This window comes from Hakea prostrata, chromosome 10 (assembly GCF_041222555.1).
Source record: "Hakea prostrata isolate BN-2017 chromosome 10, UWA_Hpros_2, whole genome shotgun sequence".
Lineage (NCBI taxonomy): Eukaryota > Viridiplantae > Streptophyta > Magnoliopsida > Proteales > Proteaceae > Hakea > Hakea prostrata.
Window position 1 is genome coordinate 19458734 of NC_142609.1, and position 23578 is coordinate 19482311.

The following is a 23578-nucleotide window of genomic DNA, read 5'->3' on the forward strand; positions in this document are numbered from 1 at the left end:
ACAGCTGCTCCACTTAGTGTAAATATATAACCACTAGTGGATTTGTTGTTTCCTATGTCTGAGCACCATGATGCATCAGAATATCCTTCCAAAATTGGAGGATGTCCAGTATAGCAAAGGTTATAGTTTGTAGTACCCTTAAGATATCTCATTAACCTTTCAAGGGCAATCTAGTGCTCTGTACTAGGTTTACATGTGAAGCGACTCAGCATGCCTATTGTATAGGCTATGCCTGGCCTAGTGCAACTCATTGCATACATGAGACTACCAATCAGTTTAGAATATTCTGACTGATTCATAGCTTTACCATTATTCGGTATAAGCTTTTTGTTATAATCATATGGTGTCTCTACCATTTTGCATTCACTGTATCCCCATCTAGAAAGTAGTTTTTCGATATAATTGGATTGGCTAAGGGTAATTCCTTGCTCAGAAAAACTTATTTTCATACCAAGAATGGTGTCTACAACACCAAGATTTGTCATGTCAAATTCTTTAGCTAAGGTTTCTTTGATATCACTCACCATAGAATGATCAGAACCAAGAATCAGCATGTCGTCTACATACAAGCAAATAATTACAACCTTATTTGACATAGACTTATAGTAAAGGCATTTATCAAAGTTACTAGTTTGAAACCCAAAGCTCTTTATTGTTTTGTCAAATTTTTTATGCATAATTTAGGTGATTGTTTAAGACCATATAGAGACTTGTTTAGTTTACAAACTTTATGTTCGAGACCTTTCGTGACATACCCTTCAGGTTGGTTCATGTAAATTTCTTCAGTTAGGTCTCCATTGAGAAAGGTTGTTTTTACATCCATTTGATGCACAACATAGTGCTCAATAGATGTCAAAGCAAGAAGAATTATAATCGTGGCTAGATGGCAGACCGGTGAGTAGATATCAAGTAATCTACCCCACTGACTTGAGTATAGCCCTTAGCTACTAGACGGGCTTTATACCGAGCTACAGAACCATCAAGATTTAGTTTCTTCTTCAATACCCATTTACAACCTACAATTTTGGCACCTTTAGGTAAATCAAAGGTCCATGTGTTATTTTATTGTAAAGAGTGCATCTCATCATCAGTTACCTCTATCCATAGCAAAAAATCCCTAGATCTCATTGCTTCTTTATAGGTAGATGGATCATTCTCTAAATGGTAGGTTACATAGTCATCACCAAAATCTTTGGGTACTCTATCTTTTTTAGAAGTACGCCTAAGTTGTGATTCAATAATCAAATTGGGATTAGTGTCAACGATAATTGGTCCAGATTCCATTATCGATTACGTAACCATTTATGTTAGACCCGGTAAGGTTCCTGCCTTGATCTCGAAGAAACTTATCTTCAAAGAACACTTGCATCCCTAGATTCTATCACCACATTGGTTGATAGATCCGAGGGAACCGGTCTGCAACACTATCTTCTGCACATCCTAGATATACACAAATGTTTGTTCTAGGTCCTACCTTTGGTCTTTTTGGGTCTTGTATCCTTACATAAGCAATACAACCCCACGTCTTTAAGAGGTCAATTCTACAAGGATGTCTATACCATAGTTCATATGGAGTCTCAATCAATTTTGAGTGTGGTAACTCTGTTTAGAATGTGATTCACGAGATTAATGTTGCTTCTCCCCAATAACGAGGAAGACATGCCAGCGATCAACAACATGGAGTTCAACATTTCTGTCAACATCCTGTTTTTACGTTCAACTATGCTATTTGATTGGGGTGAGTAAGGTGTAGTAGTTTCAAAAATTATACCTTCAGAGGCACAAAAAGTTTTGAACTCTGTCAAAGAATATTCACCTCCTCTATCACTTCTAAGTCGTTTAATTTTCAAATTTAACTGATTTTCAACTCTACTCTTAAAAATCTTGAATTTTTCAAATGCTTCATCTTTTGATTTTAACAGATAAATATGAAAATATCCGGAGAAATCGTCTATAAAGGTAATTAAATATGTCCGTCCTCCTCGAGTTGTGAAATTTTTAAAATCACAAAGATCATAATGTATTAATTCTAAAAGTTGTGTGCTTCTAGAAACTTGATGAAAAGGTTTTCTAGTAATTTTTGTTTGGGCACATACTTCACATCTGTTAAAACCTTTAGACTTATCTAATGGTATGTTATAAATTTTGGAAAAATGGACCATCTTCCTATAGTTTATATGTCCAAATCTATAATGCAATGTAATAGGATCAATTATGCTTGAACTAATATGGTTTATAGTCTCATTTCCTAAACTTAGTTTATATATACCATTAATTAGATAAGCACGACCAAAGTAGTGAGAGTTAACAGTTAAAGTTACACTACCACTATGAAAAGAAATACACATGCCAGCGTTGCATAAAAGGCTAAATGAAATTAAATTCTTTTCTAAATTAGGAACTACTTTAACATCTTTTAAAGTTACTTTCTTACCTGAAGATAGAATCAGATTTGCAGTTCCTCTATGGGTTACCATGGCTCATGCTCCATTTGCAACTATTACAGTCTCTGAAACCTTGATGCTGTCAGTCAGCAAGTTCTTATTGTCGCAAACATGACATGTAGCTCCTGAGTCCAACCACCAATCTGAAGAAGTATTGGTCTTGACCTCCTTTGCGCCTACCATGGCTACAAAATGTCTAGGCTCAGTGTTATCAATCGTCATGTTGACTTCTTTCTTTTTAGTGTGTCCATCACTCCTTTTTGGTAGTCTACATTCAGATGCATAGTGTCCCCATTTTCCACAGTTGTGGCACTTGCCCTTCTTCTTGTGTAAGATAGTCTTTTTGGCCTCCAACTTCTTGGGTTCACTCTTGTGTGGCTTGGTTTGCCTAGAATTATACTTGGGATAAGTGACCATATTCGAAGCAGATTTTTGTCTATTCACCATCTCCAAGTTATTTCTAAGTCTATTCTCATCTTCAATTCGTATGAACCATTTGAGATCATCCAGCCCCACCTGTACCTTTTTCCTATACATCTTAGTTTTAAATGAGTGTCAGGTCGATGATAACTTATTAATAATTGCCCCAACAAGAAATTGATCGCAAACATTTATTTTCTCTGTGACTAATTTGGATCTCAGATTTTCAAGATCTGTAACTTGAGGGAGTATTTCTTTGTCTTCAACAAATTTGAAGTCCAGGAATTTGTCCACTAGATGAGTTTTGGACAATTCTTCATCCTTTTTATATTGAGCATCCAGGTTGTCCCATATTTCTTTAGCACTTGCAAACTTGTTGTAGGTTTCTGCAAGTCTATCTGACAGGACATTCAACAAGTAGTCTCTGTAAAAAACCTCATCTTTTTTCCATTGTTATTCATTGATTTCCTCAACAGTATTTTCAAAAGAGGATTCTACCGTATGAAACACTTTCAGATACCTTAATCCAAATTGTGTTTTTCTTTTCCAAGCATTAAACTCAGATCCAGTAAAAGTCTGTAGTTTGACCATGTCAATTGGAACAACATCCATTATAATCCTGGATATAAAGAAATAACAAGTAAAGAAAGATACAGGTAATAATTATAACTGTCAATATGGCAACTATTGAGGGTATCTTAGTAGCCAGTACCAATGGTTGTCAGTTCGGTTCCGCCAAAAATAGGTTGCGGTAACAAATTCACTTTGTTAAAGTATCAATTAATACCAAAACAACAATAGTTACTTTAATCAATTCACGCTACAGTAATCGTAGATGAAAAATAACCGAATAAAAGAGATAACCACAATTGATCTTTTAGAATCATGATAGCTTTCTTTAAAAAAATTCATAATTTCAATTCAATAAAGGAGAGCTAATCAAGACTTTGACTATCCGATGACTTTCTTCAACAAAGTTCAAAATAAATAAATAATGATTCAATAAAGAACCGGGTAATGATGACTTTGGTTTTAAAACCTTGTAACCTTCTAAACATTTAGTTACCAAAAAACAGAATCAGTTAAGTGACTTTGTCTCTTTTTTATTTAAGAAACAAACTTTAAACATAAAGTTACTTTATCTCACAAAACTGAGTATAAAATAATCAGAACTGACAATGTCTTTTAGAGTTAAAAAACTCTTTAAGATAAAGTTACTTTATGTCAACTCACAAAATCGAATTCCAAGAAATCAATATTGACATCTTCTTTTCATAACTCTGATTCCAAAAACCGAATCAGAAACAAAATTTCTCTAAAGTAAGCATATCTCGTGTTGAAGGGAGAATTTAATAAACAATTAAATCTCTAAAAACGAGACAAACAGATATCAAATGTTCCGCCTAATGGAGATTCGTTCGAATCCCAAGAACAGTGCAGAACGGAACAAACTACTCAAAAAAAATATTATTCTTTAAAAAGAATCAATAAACATTGAGAGAGCCACTTAATTGTGCGAAAAGGTTATCTTACTCTAAATTGCAGATAACTTCGAGTCGAGCAATGTTCGATCACCTTTTTTGAACAAGAACTTCTCAAGAAAAAAATAATGCTTTAAGATTGTTAGGGTTTAAGCACGAGGTTGGTTAAAGCATTACACCCCTGAATATCTAGTTTGGAATTACCCAGACCGCTGCTTCCAGCTAGTATTTATAGAATAAATACTGAATTTTATTGGTAATTGGACTCTCCTACAAAGGCCCATTACACCGTTAGATTGTAACTAATTTGATGGCTCATATTAAAACATAAGTTGAATATGACCCAAATACCTCAACAATAAGTTGGGTATAACTTGAGTACCTCAACCTAATTGGGTATGACTCAAATACCTCAACAAGGTTGTTGTAGATGAAACTTTGAAATCAAAAGGTGCGTTGTTAATGTCTCGCTGTGACCATTGCAGGAAGGCGAATGAAGATGCAGCTCACCTCTTTTTACATTGCCCTTTTGCACATCATTTTTGGACTCACTTATTATCCTGCTTTGAAGTTATTTTAATTGGAGCAAAGGGGATTCGATTAATAAGGCCCTGGTATGGTATCAACAGCTATTTAAAAAATGTGAGTAGAGGAAATGCATGGTTGAATGGTTTTGTTTCAATTCCATATTATATCTGGTCGGTGTGAAACATGAAACGTTTTGACGATTGTCAGTGCTCACGGATTGATTGATGTTTCAAGTGTTCAGGGACATGGAGCAGCAACCTTACACCATTTTTGGAAAATGTTTTGACTTCAGGTATGTTTTTGAAGTCTCGTTCCTTGGGTTTAAAACTAAAGACCAACAGAGTTGCAGATCTACAAGAGATTTTTTGGAATCCTCCTAGTAGAGGGTGGGTTAGATTGAACATAGATGGATGTTCATTAGGTAATCTAGGAAGGACTACAGGAGCGAGGGATATATTTAGGAAGCACAAAGTGATAGTGTTGTGGTCCTTCAAGGTGTTTTAGGTGTGAAGTCTAATTTTGAGGATGAATTCTTGGCTCTACTATATGGCTTAAAATGGGCGTGCAAGGTGAAGCTAAATTGGTTTTGGATTGAATTTGATTCAGCTGTGATATAGCAGCAACGTATTCAGAGGTATGTGCTTCAAAGATGATGGGGTCTTGATGGGCTTCTTGACGGCTTCTGGTCTAGGTGCCCTCAATTTCGGTTTTGAAATTACTTGTATGCACATAAGTTTTTATCTTGAGGTTCTTGTAAGGATTGGGTGTAATAGGGAAACTATTGTTGTGGGGTTGAGTGTTTAAGTTCCTCTAAACTAGTGTACCATTGTAAGTTTTTATATATCTTTTTGCTTTTAATAAAAATGACATTTTAACGAAAAAAATAGTTGTTGACTCATTTATTTAATTTAATTTAATTAAGGTATTTTAGAATCAAAGTTCTAATTAAAATAGGGTATTTTAAAGGAAATAAGTTTAAAGTCATAAATCGTTACTCTTAACCTAAGGGGTTCTACAATCAAAATTCCAATTAAACTATTCTAAGAGCATTTTAATGATCAAAGTAGAAAACTTAGTGTAGATATGTGTACTAACATCATACTATAAATAATAATTGGAAACCAATTCAAGTCATTCTTGTACTTAAACTTCATTTTTTATAGATCAACAATCCTAATTTGGAACATCTAAGTAAAATTTTAGAGTCGAATGTTCTTAGGAGAATTTTGAATAACAAAATCAATAGATTAATTTTCTTACATGACATAATGTATTGAAAGATATTTTGAACCTTTTAAATTATTGATAAAGGATGATGCCTCAACCTCAAATGAAAAGAGATTGAGAAATCATTGCTAGAATGTAATGCAATTTTTTTTTTAAAGAATCTTATTTTTCAATTCAAAATTTGCCAAAACTATTGGTATTACTCATAAAAAATACGATCTGCAAGAATAAAATAATTCTAACCTCTTTTCTAATGTAAATTTTATTTATATTTCTACTTTTTCTAGGTGAAAACAATTGGGTTTTAATTGACAAGTTATAATACATACTTTCTGTCATTGAACTGGCTTTTGTCTTTTAAAATATATTATGTTGGTGGGGGCTACTAGGATAGACTGATATTCTGATTTGTTTTGTCATGACATTAATATTAGAAAACAAATCACAAAGTACCACAGATAATTTGACTGTATTGTATATATATTATGCCGAAAACTCCATTTTGCACCCATTTAAAAGGGGTTTTTTATTTACTTTTTTAATTTCTTATATGTTGATTAGACACATATTTAAATTGGAATAATAAAATATATAAAATTCTAAACATTAACATCAAATTGTATTTGTTAGTCACTTAACTGTATAATATTTTTATAATAGACTAATATTTTTATATATTATATGGTTCAAATGAATAGCAGGTTAGACTATGTATTTGATCAATATATATATGTGTGTGTACTAAAATATGGTGTAAATAAAAAAGTTTATAGTATAATGTTAAATGTGGCGAGTAATTAAACACAAAAGAGGTGGAGGTGGCACCTACATGGGTAACGTGGAACAAGGAAAGCAATGGGGGAGGAAGAGAAAGAACCAAAAAAAAAAGAAAAAGATGAAGAGAGAGAGAGAGAGAAACGTGAGGAGAGAGAGTGCGTGTGAGAGAGAGAGAGAGAGAGAAAGAGGCACTAGGATTTCCGTGGTTCGGTTGAATTCAACCTACGTCCACTAGAGAGTTTTAGATGTCTTCACTATTGTGAAGAGTTGTGTACATGGCTTCCTTATATAGAAATAGAGTCCTTGTTCATCAGTGTTCTTGGACTCTTGTAGTTGTGGTCTTCTAGATACCTTGAATTACAGTGTTTGCATTTACATGAAGATAGGTGTTTTAGATTACATAAAATATTGACTAGGGTTTTGTAGCAATTGTAATTTGTATCAAACTCTTCTTTGGGTTGGCTAAAGTCTTTGTGAATACCAATTGTAGAGTCCTTCTTGGATGTAGTAGTTAGTGTTTGATCAGTTGTGGAACTCTTGGAAGAGTCTTTGTGAGTACCAATTGTTGTCACATCCCTCCAACCGGTACCCTATCTGGAATACCCGAAGGTGTGATCCACAGCCCCGAAGATCAAGTTTAGGAACGATCATATCCACTTAGCACAATAATATAATCAAAAACAAGAACAAATCATTATACTCAAGTAATTTAATAAACAAAGTCAAGAAAGGATCTCAGAAGAATCAAAAAAGAATATCAAAGTGCGGATAACATGATACCAAATCAAAAGACAACTGTAGAGTATAGCGGAAATATACCCCACAACATACGCGGAAGGTAGATCGAAAACTAAAGCAAAACTAAGCTATTACAAATAAAAGGAAAAAGTCTAGGAGAAAAGAGACAATCTAATCAACATCTTCCATCGGCTCTTCTTCTTCTTCGATCTTCATCTTCTTCACCTTTGGGTTGTGCTCTTGTAGCTTCAGGTCAGCATCTAACTTCCGAAGCCATCGGCGAACAAGATGATGCCAGCTGCCGTCAATAGGAGCCGTCAAAGCAGTCCAAACTTGTGTGCTGGCCGCCCCACTGGTCATTACCTTCTCCGAGAGACTTCCGAAGCTGTACCATATAAAGAAGGGTCATCCGTACTATGGCACGGGTTCTCTTCGCACCTGCAAAGTCATCTAAAAACAAGTCCCCTAAAGGGTAAGCTCAAAAGAATTTAGCAAGTATATCCAATACAATAAGCATCTTCACACACAATCAAGGCAAACATAAATGCAATGATATAAAACAATACATACAAGTATGCTTCTAACTCTATATATGTATGCTAGTCTCTATTGGCAGACATGCTTTAAGTCATAGCACCATACTCCTCTAGGTAAGTCTCAAATCACTCTTCCCTCAACCATTTCGGTATTTTGGGTTCTCCGGTGGTAATTGGGTCTGCATCCCTTTTGGACATTCCATGGCTGGGGTTTAGGTCACCGCTCTCTTACATCACCATTGGTCTAAGTATTGGCGCTTGTACAGGGTAAATCTAGACTTGTTGATTGACTTGTAGGAGAAAACCCACCTCAATTCGAGTTGATATCGGCCTCCAATTCCCTCCCCCAAGTTGTTGTTCTTGTCGAGTCGATCGCTTGGTCGACCCGGCTAGTCTACCGATTAGTCAACCATTCAGTGAGGACGAGAGGATTATAAGCCTGAGAATTTTGGGGTTTTTGGTCACTTTGGGTTCTATTTAAAGGGGACTTCATGGTTTTAAACCTATTCTATTGCTGGGACTCTCTTGGGACATGGGAAGGCTCCTCTTAGGCTCCTCCTTGGCCTGGGCGATGATCTTCTACAAGGATCATTGTTCCTCTTCTCTAATTTCATCTTCAATGTATGTTTTCTCTCATTCTCTCTCTAATCTACTTCTACCTCACCTTATTCTTGCTGTTGGGACTATAAAGAAGATGTTGCAACCTTGCAACCACCTCTTCTATTGTCTCTTTTGATTTCTATAAACCCCCATTCATTCTATCAATGCTATGCATCTCATATCGATTCTTAACCTTGTCTTTTTTATGAAATTCTTTCATAGCAACATGATTTCATCTCCTAAAATGATTCCTATAGTATGCTAAGTCTGATTATATGTTAGTAATCATTCCTAATCTATTTCTTATCATCCTCTTGATTGAACCCCTGATTTTCCCTTGCAATTACAATTGATTTCATTATAAAACATGATGTTTAACATATAGAAAGTAGGGTTTCAAGTTGGGGGTTTTCAATTGGGCCATTGGATTATGCTAATTCTTGCTAGATAGTGTTCTTCAACTGTTCCTAACAATCCCTCCAAATTTCGGATCGATCCAAGCCCCGGAAGATCGGTTTCGGGCCAAAAATCACTATTCAGCTGGTTATTGTTCATTTGGTCGACTGACTGATTGACTAAATCAACCTACCAGTCAGTCAACCAGCTGAATATGATTTTTGACGCTTTGTCTGTTTTGATCCGTTCGACGTCCGATTTGCTTGGTTTTTCTTCTGATATTGCACCTATGTTGTCTAGGGTTCAAGTACTAACCTTGGGACCATCCTCCTTGATATCCAGACCCTCTTCGATTCAAATTAATGTAAGGATGGTTATTACCATAATTACATGGATTATGTGAATATTACTTTTATGATTGGAAACTTAGTATACTCACCTTCTTTATCGTATTTCTTACAATGTATGACTACTGTAAGTACTTCAAGTACAGTAGTGCTATGATTATCTATTCTTTTGTTATCATGAATGTTCATTCTTGTTAATTACATATGCGATTAATCATGTTTTATTAAATATCTTCTATATGATGAAATATCATTTGTATATGATGTGATGGAATTGGGAATGTGATTGAATAGGCATAATTTGGGATTGGGGAATGTCCTTTTGACATTTCTGTCCTTAGACATCGGAGGGAATAAGAATGGGATGTTCTCCGAAGATGCCCATCGACGCTTTCCCGAATTATTGAATGACATACATAGGACTTGTCTAGTGGTGTTGGCTAAGATGTCCCTGTCGTATTAGACCCGAATCGGAAGGGCATTGAGACTAAACAACCCATGGTAGTAGTATGGTTTGATGGGCGCTTAAGACAGGTAACCAACCCGTGACAGAACATACTCATGCTACGGATACCTGAAAGGGGCCATTTATTGGTAGGCTTGCAAATAGCTAGACTTGGGCTCACGGGCGCTCGAAACCGGTGAATTATATCCGTGAGAGGACATGAGAGCTTCCCGTCTACTATTTGTGGATGACCAATAGGGTTGGTGAGTCTGGTGAGTAATAACCGTGACTCTAGTGTGAAGGACTGGTAAGGATCGTCCGGGGTGAGGAATGGACGTATCTGGATCTGACATGATATGACTAAGTAGATGACTTGCATTGGGTTAGGCTTTACCTTGACATATGCCAATACTTATATACCAATGGTGATGTGAGAGAGCGGTGACTCAAACCCCAGCCATGGATTGTTCCGAGGGATGCAAGACCCAATTACCACCGGAGAACCCAAGATACCGAGATGGTTGAAGGAAGAGTGATTTGAGACCTACCCAAAGAAGTATGGTGCTATGACTTAAAGCATGTCTGCCTATAGAGACCAGCATACATAGAGTTAGTTTGCATTATCTGTCTCATTTCATATTGCATCTGCTATGTTTTGTATCATGTATCTGTGTTATTATGGAATAATTGCCTTGCTGGGTTCTTTTGAACTCACTCCTTTTTGCAACATCTTTTGTTAGACTTATCTGTAGCCTGCAGGTACTACTACTATTGACTATGATGGTCAACCTTATGAAGACCAAATTGATGACTCATACACTACTGATTATGGTGACTACGTTGGTGAAGACTATCAGTACGAGACTGATATTTGTCATTGCAGATTCGACATTGTCTAGTTTCATATGATTATGTTATTGAGGAAACATTGTATAAGTTAGAAGAAACTGTAACTTAATTGCTTACATTTTCCTTTCCTTTCCCTTCTTTTGAGAACTGGTTGTAACTTGTACTTTATTTTGATCTACCTCCCGCTATTATTGTAGAGTGGGTTTCCGCCTCATTCCACATTTTGATTATTTATTTTATTGGTATCTTTTCCGCACTCTGATATTCTTTGTGATTCTTCTAAGATTCATTTCTTGACTTTTATTATTAAATTACTTGAAAACTATGATTTGTTCTTGCTTTTGATTAAGTTATTGTGCTAAGTGGATATGATCGTTCCTAAACTTGATCTTTTGGGTTGTGGATCACTCCCCCGAGTAATCCAGATAGGGTACCCCCGGGTGGATTTTGCGAGATGTGACACTATGTCTCTGATTGATCCGTATATTGTGCACCTAATTTATTAGCACGCTGTACCTCTACTTGATTCGCAAATGGTGCCTTTGATTGATTTGCACACTATGTCTCTAATCGATTCGTATATTGTGCACCTGATTTATTAGCACACTATACCTCTACTTGATTCGCAAACGGTGCCTTTGATTGATTTGCACACTATGTCTCTGATTGAATTACATATTGTGTGCTTGATTTATTTGCATATTATGCCTCTGATTAACTCATATACTTTGCGTTTAATTAATTCCCATACTATGCCTCTAATTTATTTGCATACTATGCGTCTGATTGATTCGCATACTATGCACCTGATTGATTCTTCGCATACAATGGTCCGATTTTGATTCAAACACTTTGTACATATTTGATTTGCAAATCTGCATGCATTTCAAGATTTGGCTATAATTTGACAATCCTTTAGTTTTGCAATTATTAGTATTCTTACATTTTAAGGATTAAATGTAAAGTTTAATAAATACAAGACTAAATTGGATTAAAAAAATACAGTAATGATGAACACAAACTTTTAATTGGAAATATTAAATATGTGTGAATGATGGTATTCTACAATGTGTACATGGCCTTGTGCCTAGAGACAGAAGCCACTTCAAGAGACAAAAGCCACTTCGGTAGCAAAGAGGAATATGCATCCTCTAGATTTGCCTTGGCTTAAGACTATAATGCTAGAGAAACAAACATGAAAATATGGAAAGGATTTTTAAAAGAGATAATGTTTTTCCATAACATGTATTTTCTACAAAGAGTTATCTTACAAATATCTTTCATAACGTGTATTCTCTATAAAGGAAATGTTTTATTTTAACTGTGCATGATGATAACTTTTATTCTCATGTTATTTCATGTCTATAGCATGATTGTGTTATAATATTCACTAGGTTAGTTTAGCTCATTTTTTCTCTTACTGTAAATAGATTGGCAAACTTAGGACAAGAGTAAGGAGACTACAGTTCAAAAAAATGATTGAAAGCTCAAGTTCCTATTAGAGTCCAATAGTAGGGTTATAATTTGAAGGTTTGTATAAGACAATAGAAGTGTTATGCGTGTTTAGTTGATGCTGTAATATTGAAGACGTACTATAGTTTGTATAACTATACTGTAGAAGTTGCCATCAGATAATTTGAAGTTTTAACTGCCCTCTCTTTTAATATAAATGTTTTTGTTGTTACTCAATGATATGGGTCTCCTTTACTTCCAAGATTAGGAAAAGATAAAGCAATTGCCATGTCTCCCAGTAGGGTTAGGTGTCATGGGCCCCACCTAGCCCTGATAAATGGGGGCGTGACATCCGTTGAGTCATAATCACCTAAAAATTGAAGATAAACAATGGAAGGGCACACCAATGGGCTGGTTGAAAATCAACTTGGATGCTTCTTTTGATGGACGATGGGGCTCGTCGTGGACTGGGTTTAGTGGCCTGTAATCACCTAGGTGAGATCCTCATGGCTGTTTCGGATGCAACATGGTTTGGTTTGGTGTTCATTTAGCCCTACAGACTGCGATGTTGTATGCAATCCAAGAAGATTGGGGTCATGTTATCTTTGAGCCTGATAATCTTGAGCTTGTGCATTGCTGCCTTGGGAAAACTACCATACCTTTGTGTGCATTGCATACAATGTTCGAGGTATCTGTCATTTTCTTTCTTATTTTGAGGATTGTCATTTTCCTTTTATTAGGACCCGCCATTCCTTAGTGGACGTTTTAGCCAGGGAGGCCCAGTTGGTTGAGGCCCAATTGTTTGACTGCTTTCTACCCCCTGACTCAGTGATTGTATTCCTGTAGCCCTGGTTGTTCCTCAATAAATAAGTTTTCTACCAAAAAATTAAAGTTCAAGAAAATTTCCACCGATTTCTTAGAATTTGTTTACATTCCCAAATCAGGGAACATCAACATTAGAATGCCAAGGAAATTTTTATTTTTATTTTTTTTGGGGGAGAGAGAATCTCAATTGAAATGACAACATTTTATTTCTGCAAATATGATACTCATAAAAACACTACATTGGAAGTGAAGTTGAAAGTGGGAAAGGGCAAAACAAATGGAAATAAAGTTGTCGTGGCAGTAACATTGGGAGATTGGCTAACTAGTTCTGAAATTGAAAGAGAACACAACAGCTGGAATGACTGGTCAGTGTTGTAACTGTTTGGTGTATCTAATTTTATTGAATTCATTCTTCCCTTTCAATCAAGGTAAGCAAGAAGTCCTTGTAGTTCCCATGAGTTGTTTCTTTGATTTTCTGGGAAAGGGGAACTCCATGGTCCTTATGGAACTGCTCTTTGATCCCTTTCATGTTGGAATCAGTTTGGGTTACAACCACTCGAGTAAGTGCAGCTTTTGTATGCTCATCTGCACCATTCTTCAGTGAAGCATTCAAAATCTGTACCCGAATGACAAAGGTCAGGAAGAAATATTAAATATCAGCTAGCCGAAAATTAAAATATGGTATTTTTGTTGATGAGTGTTCATCCTTCATTACCTTGCTAAAATATACTTGAGGAGTGCAAAGGCACATAACCGCTTCTTTTATGCATAATCCAGACTCCAAATCCTCATCAACTGTCTTAGAAAACATTTCCTTGTAGTGTTTACAGATGGATTTTAGATGGGATTTGCTGCTGGTTGCTAGAATCATTACAACTTGGTCATCCTCTACTGGGTTCTTGTTGTTGTCTTTCTTAATGGCATTATAGAGGAACTTGGCTTCTTTCTTGGCGATCTCATCATTCACCTTCGAACCCTCGTACCTGTAGGCACTCAACAATGCTACAAGGAACTGCAAGTCCACCATGAAGATTCCCATGTTATAGCAGCACCAGTGGCTAGTTGATATGGAATTCAAAGAAGGAAAATTGAGAAAGAAGATGAATTGGGTACTCACATTGCGGTGATGGGCGGATTGGACATGGGAAGCAACATCTTCTTCAATGGAGCATTCAAATAGAGAATGGTAAGCCTTCCTAGCCCCCAACAGCTCTTCAGCTGATCTGGTGCAAGCAATCTCAACCAGAACATAATATGATCGGGTCCCCTCTTTCAAAGCCTCCTTCACCATACAAGCATCTCTTTCCCAAGGGTGTTTTGTCCACATAACCACAGCATTCTATCCATTCAAATGCAAAGAAGAACAAGGAAAATCAACCCAGGTAGAATTTGCAGAAAGTTTATAGAAAAATTAGATCAATTTTTACCTTGAAACGAGAGAATTCACGCTCAAGGAAGGCAAAATGCTCAGCATTCCATTTTTCAAAGAGACGCTCATCTTCATTGAAGAAGGTAGGACATGACCTCTTCCTGAAGGATTTCCTTTCCTCATGCTTCCATTTTGCCAAGATGGTTATGATTGTCTTCTCATCAACTCCAAATCCTATACCCAGAAAATGAAAATGAAACAGAAAAATAGAATAGATGGTTATGCAAATTGAAGAAGAGAAAGATAAGAAAAAAGGAGAAAAATTAAGTGCAGAAAGGTGGGGAACTTACCTGAGAAAGATCTTGTGAGAGTCTCCAACTCTTGTGGAGTAGCCATTCTACAATTGAGGAAGTGATGATTAAACTGTTAATTAGCAAGGGAAGCAACAAGGAGTTCTAGTACTAGCAGTACTGCTTGTATATTCTAAGTGATCTAGAATGATCCTTATATATTCAACTTCAAGGGTATTTTCGGGATATGCCAAGTAAAGTTGGGTGATCGTGGAAAGGACGTTTTGGTCATTTCAAACAAAAAAAAATTCAGACCCCAGTCCATGCAATTTTAGGTCAGAATGACATGTGAGCTATTCTACAAATTATTGTTATAATCATTATATTTCTCTGATCCAACCTTATTCCATCAGTAGTCTGAACTGTCACAAATAAATTTCTATCTTTTTTCTCTTAGTATTTTATTTTATTGTATGGATTTTAAATTTATTCCCACCTATTCCCATGTGGATTTCAAACTTGAACTCATCATTAAGTATATTCACATCACATTTAGAAGAGATTAAATGAAAAGATGCACAACTGGTGGTGGGCCTTCACTTGATTTTTTACCCTTCACGTCGTACAAATGCATGTCTCCACATCTTTTTATGTCCAACGATTCCTAGACATTATGGACTTGCATGATGCACGTTTTACATAATAAATTTAAAATAGAAGACTTCAAGTCAACTATTCTATTTTACACGTGCTTAATTTGCCAATTCTCTAACCCCTACACATATAAATTAATCATTGATTTTTTTTTGGAGGGAGTTCTCAACATGAAATGATTGGACGTTAAATACTTTACTTTTGTAGTTTGTTTTATATATATATTTTTTTTTTTAACAAAAATAGCTGTATAAAACTACATATAGTCATAATAACATGATTGATTATGGCTCTTTTTTTATTAATTCTCATTCTTATGTCTATTTAAAAGAAAAAAAATACAAGAATTCATTATTGGTCAATAATGAAAAATGGTTTAGTGATTTTATCAAAAATAAATTATGGAATGAAAAATAAGTTTAGTGTCAATAAAAAATTATTAGTAAATAATAGTGAGCAAGTGATAAAAGAGGAAAAAAGTATGGTTTCTATAAAAAAAAATTGTGTATTGACTATTTTACCCTCATCTTAATCATAGAATTTTAAGTAAATTTGTGCATAAATGAAAAGAATGAAATTCTCACCATAATTCATAACAGACAAAAAGTTCATTATGGATTTTAGAAGTTTTTCTATTATTTTAAATAAAAATAAAACTGATAATAAATGCTAAATAACTTAAAATAATGAAAAAAAAACTTCATAATTGAGAATGATAATTAATACCAAAAAGAACCTATATCTCTATTTGTAATATAATGTAGTTTTGAATCGTGTAAATTGAACATATCTGACTGTTAGCAAAGGAAGCAGCAAATCACATAGGTCAAGAATGATAATTATGGAGATCAAAAGAGATGCATCAACGTGCCAAGATATAAGATAAGTTTCTAAGTTGTTGGATAGATTCCCTTCCTTTTGTCCATAATTGTTGGAAATAAAATAATGTGGTATTTATTATGTCTTTTCAGAATACATTTTAGCTTTAGGTTTCAAAGAGCAAATACTTCAGAAAACCCAAAAAACAATGACTTTCAAACACTACTACTCCACTTTATCTTTCAAAAAGCATACAGTTTTATTTTCGTTTAGAATAGTTAATGGTACAGTTGTACAGATTATTATATCCTTATGTATAATGGGATAAAAAGACCTCATGTGCCCTTCTTCATTAAACATATTTTTCAACAACTCGCCATGATGGATTATTATTATTTTATTCAAAATTTCGGAACTATTCTTTTGATTGTGAGATTACCAAATACTTGATTAAAAAAAAAAAAAGTCAATGTGAGAGGGATTCAGTTAGAGATTGGATTATATATGGAAGTTTGGAATGTCTTTGCTTTATAAAAATAAAATAACGTTTGGATGTCTAGGGTGCAATTTTGTCTCTTAGACCCATGGGCTTTCTTCTCAGATCCTCCAACTGGATTAGAATGAATTCTCATGGTGGATAGAGAGTCTTGTTTAAGTTAAGTTTTCTGTTTGTTCCTTTGGGTTGTTTAGCACCTTCTTTGTACCGAAAAAAATAAATAAATAAATAACGTTTTACTCATTAAAGGTCTCTATTTTGAGGTGCAGAAACGATTTACTTGGTATCAAAATAAATTCTCTAATCTTTAACTTAAAATTCAGGAGATTGTTTATCCAGGTCGCGTGATAAGCATGGGCTTCATTAAATATTGATTAGCAGATTTTTCTGTTCATCAAATGATTAGTTGATAATTACTGACAGGTGTCTTTTATCTTTCAAACCAAGCCGTAACAACGCGGGAGGATATAGATGCAATTCAGGAATAAAATAAATACGTTCACATTAGCAGCCTTTTTCTTTTATTTTTATTTTTTTGGGTGAAACATGAAGCCATTTGAAGCTTAGCAGATAAGGTAGTAGCCCACTATGTGTAAATAGTTAATATTTCTTAATTAGATTCAAAGAAAAGGTTAATGGGACCAGTGGTACTTCATAAAAATTAAAACATAATCTTAGAATGTGTGACCTGTGTCCACATCATATGGGAAAAAGATCACTTTTGTTAGGAAGGTTGTAAAGAAGGTTTCAAAGCCAAAGTTTTGAACCTTCTTAATTCTCTTTCTTTCTTGTGATTCATGACCTTAATATTTTATTTACACAATGAGCATTGCTTATTTTTTGGATCAAAGTGTCCCTACCCCTTTTTTGTCAAAGGGTTGTCTCTAATCATTCACATTGAAGTGAGAGAATTTCTTACCCATAAGCATCAATATAATAAAGATGTTCTATACCCATTATTTTCATATTTTTAAAATTTCTCTCACAGCTTTCCTGTCACAAGCCATCCAGACCTAACTATGTCATGGACTGCGACAGGGAATTTTTATGGATACGGGGATGTCCCTACCCCTTTAAGTTTGTAAATTTGAATTCTTAAGACCCTTCAATATAAAATAAAAAGGTTAAAATTATAATTATAATTTGTCTTTTTAATATAAACTGTTAGATCGAAATGACATAAATGGTACAATCTTGACCATTGCACCATAAGGGTATTTTGGTCATCAAATTATGATTTGTCCTTAAATAGTCATTTTTAGAAACCTCAGGGGAGTCATATGCAAAGAGAATTTTTTTTTTTTGGGGACTAAAAGTGACCTGGACCAAACCTCAAGGGGTCCAGATGAAAATTACCCAAAAAATATATATATCAATATGTATCATAAGGTTATATCCAATATGGATCCACACTTATCAGCTAACATCGTATGGTTTTCGTAGGATACTTTAAATATGCTAAAATGGAGTAATGAAAATGAAATGGAAAACTATATTAATTAATATGCCAAGAATTACAGCTTTAGTACATTAATGGTATATTTTTTATGCTTTCCTTCTATGAATTAATTTAGTAGAATCTAATATGTCTCCCTTCTTTCTCAATGTTCCTCCATATAGTTTGATTTTCAACCAAACTCTGATCTCTTAACCGAGGAAGAAGGATCTCTTAACCGAGGATGAAGGAGAACAAAATAATGGCCTCAATCAGAGTACCAGAAGTAGTTCCTAGTCCAGAAAAAGACTGCAAAGATCTTGAAGAAGCTTTTGGAGGTTTATTTTCTCTTTTCCTCCTTTCCAGTTCTCTTTCTTTTATTCTACTGGGTACAAATCATGTTTCTGTTAGAGTTAACGATCGACTGTTTGTTGTTTCCACCCTGAACCATGAAATGTAGTGTCTAGGACAAATTCAAAGAAGATCATAAAGATCTTGGGTTGCAGAAATGCCAACCAGCGCAACAAAATCAGAGAGACTTATCAGCATCTTCAAAAGAAGTCGCTCATCGATGTTCTCAATTCCAAGCTCCCTCATGACTACTTGGTTTATTCTGATTTTAAGGTTCGTCAGAGGAAACTATGTTCTTTTTTCCTGTTTGTTTCAGTAGGCAAATTGCTGATGATAACCCAAATGGGTTCTTCTTCTTCTGTTTGTAATTAAACCGACTTAAAGTAGGACATCTTGGCTGCCTGTGCTCGAATTTAACACAAACATTGTAATACTTACAAATAGAATGCAGTGATTTTGTGGATGCTGGATCCCTCTGAAAGGGATGCAAAATTGGCCAATAAAAGCTTGAAGAATGAGAAAGGTGTTCATCATCACCAAGTGATCATAGAGATTGCCTGTGCATCAACTCCACAACATTTGATGGCTGTTAGGCAAGCATATTGTTCCCTATTTGATTGCTCCATTGAAGAAGACATCATAGCCAATGTGTCCTTCTTGCCTCTCAGAAAGGTAATCCAAGCCCATCAGAAACCCAAAGCTATACAAAGACTCCAGGTCTTCCCAGCTAAGTTCTATGGAATAATATTGCCTAGATTAACTTAAGTTCCCTTTTGAACAATCCAGTTTCAATATATTCTGCTAGTACTTTGGCTGAGCTTGATGAGTCTAACTGGGTTATTTCATGTGGCTCTTGCAGTTACTTCTGCTCTTAGTGAGTTCCTATAGGTATGACAGAAAACTGGTGGATAGAGATCTTGCAAATTCAGATTCTGCTGTGCTTCATGTTGCTATTCAGAATGAGTTCTATCATGATGAAGTGCTATTGATGCTCAGTACCAGAAATATGTATCAACTCAAAGCAACCTTTGAATGTTACAAACAAAACTATGGGAGCTCCATTCTCCAGGTATGCCATTCAGTATCAACAGCCATCTTATCTGCTGTTGCCTTCTAAGATTTTCACTAACAGCTCTATAAATCCATTCATTAACAGGATATAGAGAGCACTGGTACTGGTGATTTTAAGTCCATTTTAAGATTGGCAATTTTGTGTATGGACACTCCTGAGAAACACTTTGCTGAGGCAAGCATATGAAAATTAATTTCCTTTACATTCCTTGATTATCCATTTATTAAGCTTCTCTAAATAGTTTGTTATGAATTATTGGTAGGTGGTGGGAAAATCGATTGAAGGAATTGGAACTGATGAGGATTCATTAACTAGAGCTATCGTATGCCGGGCTGAAATAGATATGATGAAGATCAGAGCAGAGTACTTCAACACCTACAAACACAACCTTGACAATGCAGTCTTTGATGATACATCAGGAGACTACAAGGATTTCTTAGTTACTTTGCTTGGAGGAAAGATTAGAACCAAAACTAGAACACTAATGTGTCTATATTGTGGATAAAATGCAGTTAGCAATTCTGATGCTAGCTAGCTCATGAACCTGTTATAACAATTTCCTGTACAAGAGTTTGAATCATCAATATTCAGTAAGTCTTTTTCCTGTAACATGCATAACGTTCCTACGGTCAATGATGAAACCAAATAGAATAGTTTAACCCTCCGATAATGGTGGGTGTCGAATCCACCAAAAATAATCCTTCTCTGATTGAATCTACAAAGATTGGTGAAGATATATTCTTTAGGAAAATTATGGGGTGTTTTGTATTGAGATACCAAAGAATGAATCAAAGGGCAATTTAACCAACAAGAAAAATTCAAGAGAAAACCAATATGGTAAAACTTCCAATCAAAAAGTAATTTCAATCCTAATTCATTTAATTGATCATTGACTCAAAAGATAGATGAATTGTTGGGGTAATTGTATTACAAATTCTTCAAACACACAAAAATGAAATTGCAATACAATTGAGAGATGAAGATCTTTAGCCAATCTGGAGAGTTTGAAGTTGCAACCGAACGAACCACCGATCGATGAGATTGAGTCACACCTTGAGTGCTGTCTTTAACGTAATTGATGCACCCTACTACCAAGGGTTCTTCGCACCACCACCTCCAAGATAAAGCAACCTCCAACTAGAAGATAAGGTAGTTCTTCTAGTCCCTTCAAAGAGCCAAAAGCTAGAGCACAACACATAGACAAATTCAAAGAAAGAAATTAACTTTGTAACACAAATTATGCAAGTGTGAGGAGTGTCTCAATTGCACACCACATGCAAGGAAAAGTTGGGTTTATATAGGCCCAAACCTCACCTTACACCCCTTAGGATTCTTAGGCAATGAATTGGATTTAATCCATTCAATAACCTTAACCCATGGCCATGAATGGTCATGAAGTTGAAATGAGAATTGATGGTCAAGAGTTATAATTCAAGTAAATTCCACCTTTCAAATAACTCCACCACACCACCATGATCAAGACCTTTAAGACCCATGACCAATGTCATGAATAGCCTCATAACCAAGGTCATAAAAGGCCTCCTTTACTCATAGTGCTTCATTACCACCTTTACCTCATGGGTCCCACACACTAACAAAATAATTAAATAAAAGAAATGCAAAAACTAATTTTGAAACTTAATATAGATTTTTAATAAAAAAACCTAACATGAATACTTTTATTTTCGCGTAAATTGATTATAGTCATCAAGAGTCAGTCTTCTATCTACCAATATTTTCCTACCTTCTCAATAACTTTCAGATCAGTCCTGTAAGTTATGTCTATCAATTGCATTAAGTACCAAAGACCCAATCACTAGCTAGTAAATCCGAAATGTCTTCTTTATTTAAATTAGAATATATACTTTCATATTAAACGCTCTAGGGTATTGATTACCTTTCGATGATATTTGTCATTTAAATAGATCAATCCATAGATAATCATTCTTATTGACTAATTGCTGAAATCAATCATCAAACAATAAGCCTTCTTGCCTAACAGTTAATCCAATAATATGATGAAGCATAGGCAATATATAAATATCAAGAATCTAATAAAGGAATTAGTTACCCTGAGTCTCAGAATGCTGGAAATAAAACCTCAATTAATCTCGATTGAAAAGAACGAAATTAGCTAGACATAGAAAAGAAGAACAAGAAATGAAAAGTGAAAAACAAATTGTTTGCCCTCTCTTCCTCCCTTAGAGTAGTTGTCTCCTCTTGTTGTGATGTGTGATGTTCATTCTCCTAAATTGTCATCCTTCGTATAGATTTTACCAATTTTGCCTCCTTGCTAATACAGTTGTTTCCAATTCAGTTGCTTTCCAATTAAAATGTTTTTATTCTTCTCCCTTGCCTATTCAGTTATTTCTATTCTTCTCCTTGCCAAGGCAGTTGATTCCAATTCAGTTGCTTTCTAATTCAGCTACTTCTATTATTTCTCCTTGCCTATTCAGTTGTTTCCATTTTTCCTAAGGTATTAAATCCCAAGTGAGAAGGAAATCGTCAGTTATATGTGAGTACAAAGAAATAATTATCTCACAATCTCCATCTTTTATTTACATCCAACATTAATTAGGGATATAAGTTGCAAATAAGAAGGTTCATTGAATGTAGACTCTTTATGAAAATCATCCAGATTGGCGCTCAATCAAATCCTCTAGTTTTAAGTGTAGTTGTTTGATTTGGTTTAGTCCTCCTTTGATCCAAAGGCTCTAACCACTCTTTTTCTTAATTTTAGATCCCAATGCTCCAATCTATCTACAAAGTACAAAAATAATAAAAATTCATATAAACAAGCAACTAAATACATTAAAATACACAAGGAATTGACATTATATATATGTAATTAAACGTCTTACTAAATAACAATGTTTATATATATATATATATATGTAATTAAACGTCTTACTAAATAACAATGTGTTTGTTCCTTGGGGAATCTGAAAGGAACTTTGAATAACAGAAGCTAGCTTAAGACATAATTTGGCTTTCCAAATCACATCAAAGGAGTGAGACTTGGGGGACTATTAGAGAAGCTTACGTTTGAACTACAATGGGAATATAGGCACCAAAGACCAAATCTAGCAAAGGAAAGCTTAAGAGGGCTTTGATTTTGGTTCAGAACCTTCTTATTTATTTACACTAAATTTACAGATTTGTATTAGGAGAATATGAACGCATTTGAAAATTAATCAAATTTAAATATAATAATCCCATAAACCAATTTATTTACCTAGCTAGTTGTGTAATAACCCCCATGGTCTTAACTCGAAACCCGAATTGCAGGTCCGAGTACCCAAGCCTCTAGTTGGAAGAAGTTGTGGGCCATCTGAATTGAAGCCAATGTTTTGACCCAAGAGCCCATGGATCTAGATGAAGATGGTGAAGAACCTGCCTTATTAGAAACCAAAAGAAGAACCAGTCCGAACCCGGATGATTAGGCTAGTGGATATCAAGTGCAAAAGAGTCAACTTTGCAAGGTTGTCATGAGCAAGCTAAGAGTCTTCCACATGATGTTTAAGTTTGCAGTAGTATTAGGGATCATCCAGGAGTGCAAGCCACCCAAGTACTGAAAAGTACTGAAAAGTACTAGTGGCGGTTGCTTGAGGCAGTTGATTGGCCAAGCAACTGCCACCCTAGGCCGTCGCTTGGAACAGTATAGGTTGTTTTGCCTGTTTTGCCCCCCGACACCTATTTAAGAACCTTAAACCCTATTTTTGCATTATTTTAAGGGAATATCACTTACCTTCCCTCTTAGTTGGACAAACAACACTTACACCACAGAATGACACATGAGGATTTCTATAAAGTGTCATTAGTTGCCACACTACCATATTGCATCCATTTTCAGTAAAGTTAAGAGTATTTGTGACCATGGGTGTTGCATAAAAGATGCAGTCACTGCCATAATTCGGTACTTAAGGCTCTACGTGAAGGGATTGAGCTCTAGGATTATCCTCAGACCAATATAAAGTTGTGCACATAAAGGTCAAAATGTTTTCAACGTATCTTTTTCAAATGTTTT

At 35.1% G+C, this 23578-nt stretch overlaps 2 protein-coding genes across 2 annotated transcripts in view; one reads left to right on the forward strand and one right to left on the reverse strand.

Annotated features, from left to right (window-relative positions):
* LOC149002249 (protein REBELOTE-like) overlaps positions 1-23578 on the forward strand; it is a gene marked incomplete in the record, with an annotated part of 144148 nt that overhangs the window by 35775 nt on the left and 84795 nt on the right.
* On the reverse strand, positions 13318-14893 carry LOC149002250 (annexin D4-like). Its single transcript, XM_089138516.1, has 5 exons — positions 14785-14893; positions 14493-14668; positions 14183-14404; positions 13781-14077; positions 13318-13681 (listed from the first exon to the last, which is right to left on the reverse strand). Exons 1-5 carry the CDS (start codon positions 14828-14830, stop codon positions 13472-13474), a joined length of 951 nt encoding a protein of 316 aa, XP_088994642.1. The 5' UTR covers positions 14831-14893; the 3' UTR covers positions 13318-13471.

What these genes read in the sequence shown, in the direction of transcription:
- LOC149002250 (XM_089138516.1), bottom strand. Translation starts at nt 14,830, where the DNA reads ATGGCTACTCCACAAGAGTTGGAGACTCTCACAAGATCTTTCTCAG. An exon ending in TCTCACAAGATCTTTCTCAG is followed by an intron (nt 14,669 to 14,784) that starts GTAAGTTCCCCA and finishes TTCTGGGTATAG; the next exon opens with GATTTGGAGTTGATGAGAAG. An exon ending in GTGAATTCTCTCGTTTCAAG is followed by an intron (nt 14,405 to 14,492) that starts GTAAAAATTGAT and finishes TTGAATGGATAG; the next exon opens with AATGCTGTGGTTATGTGGAC.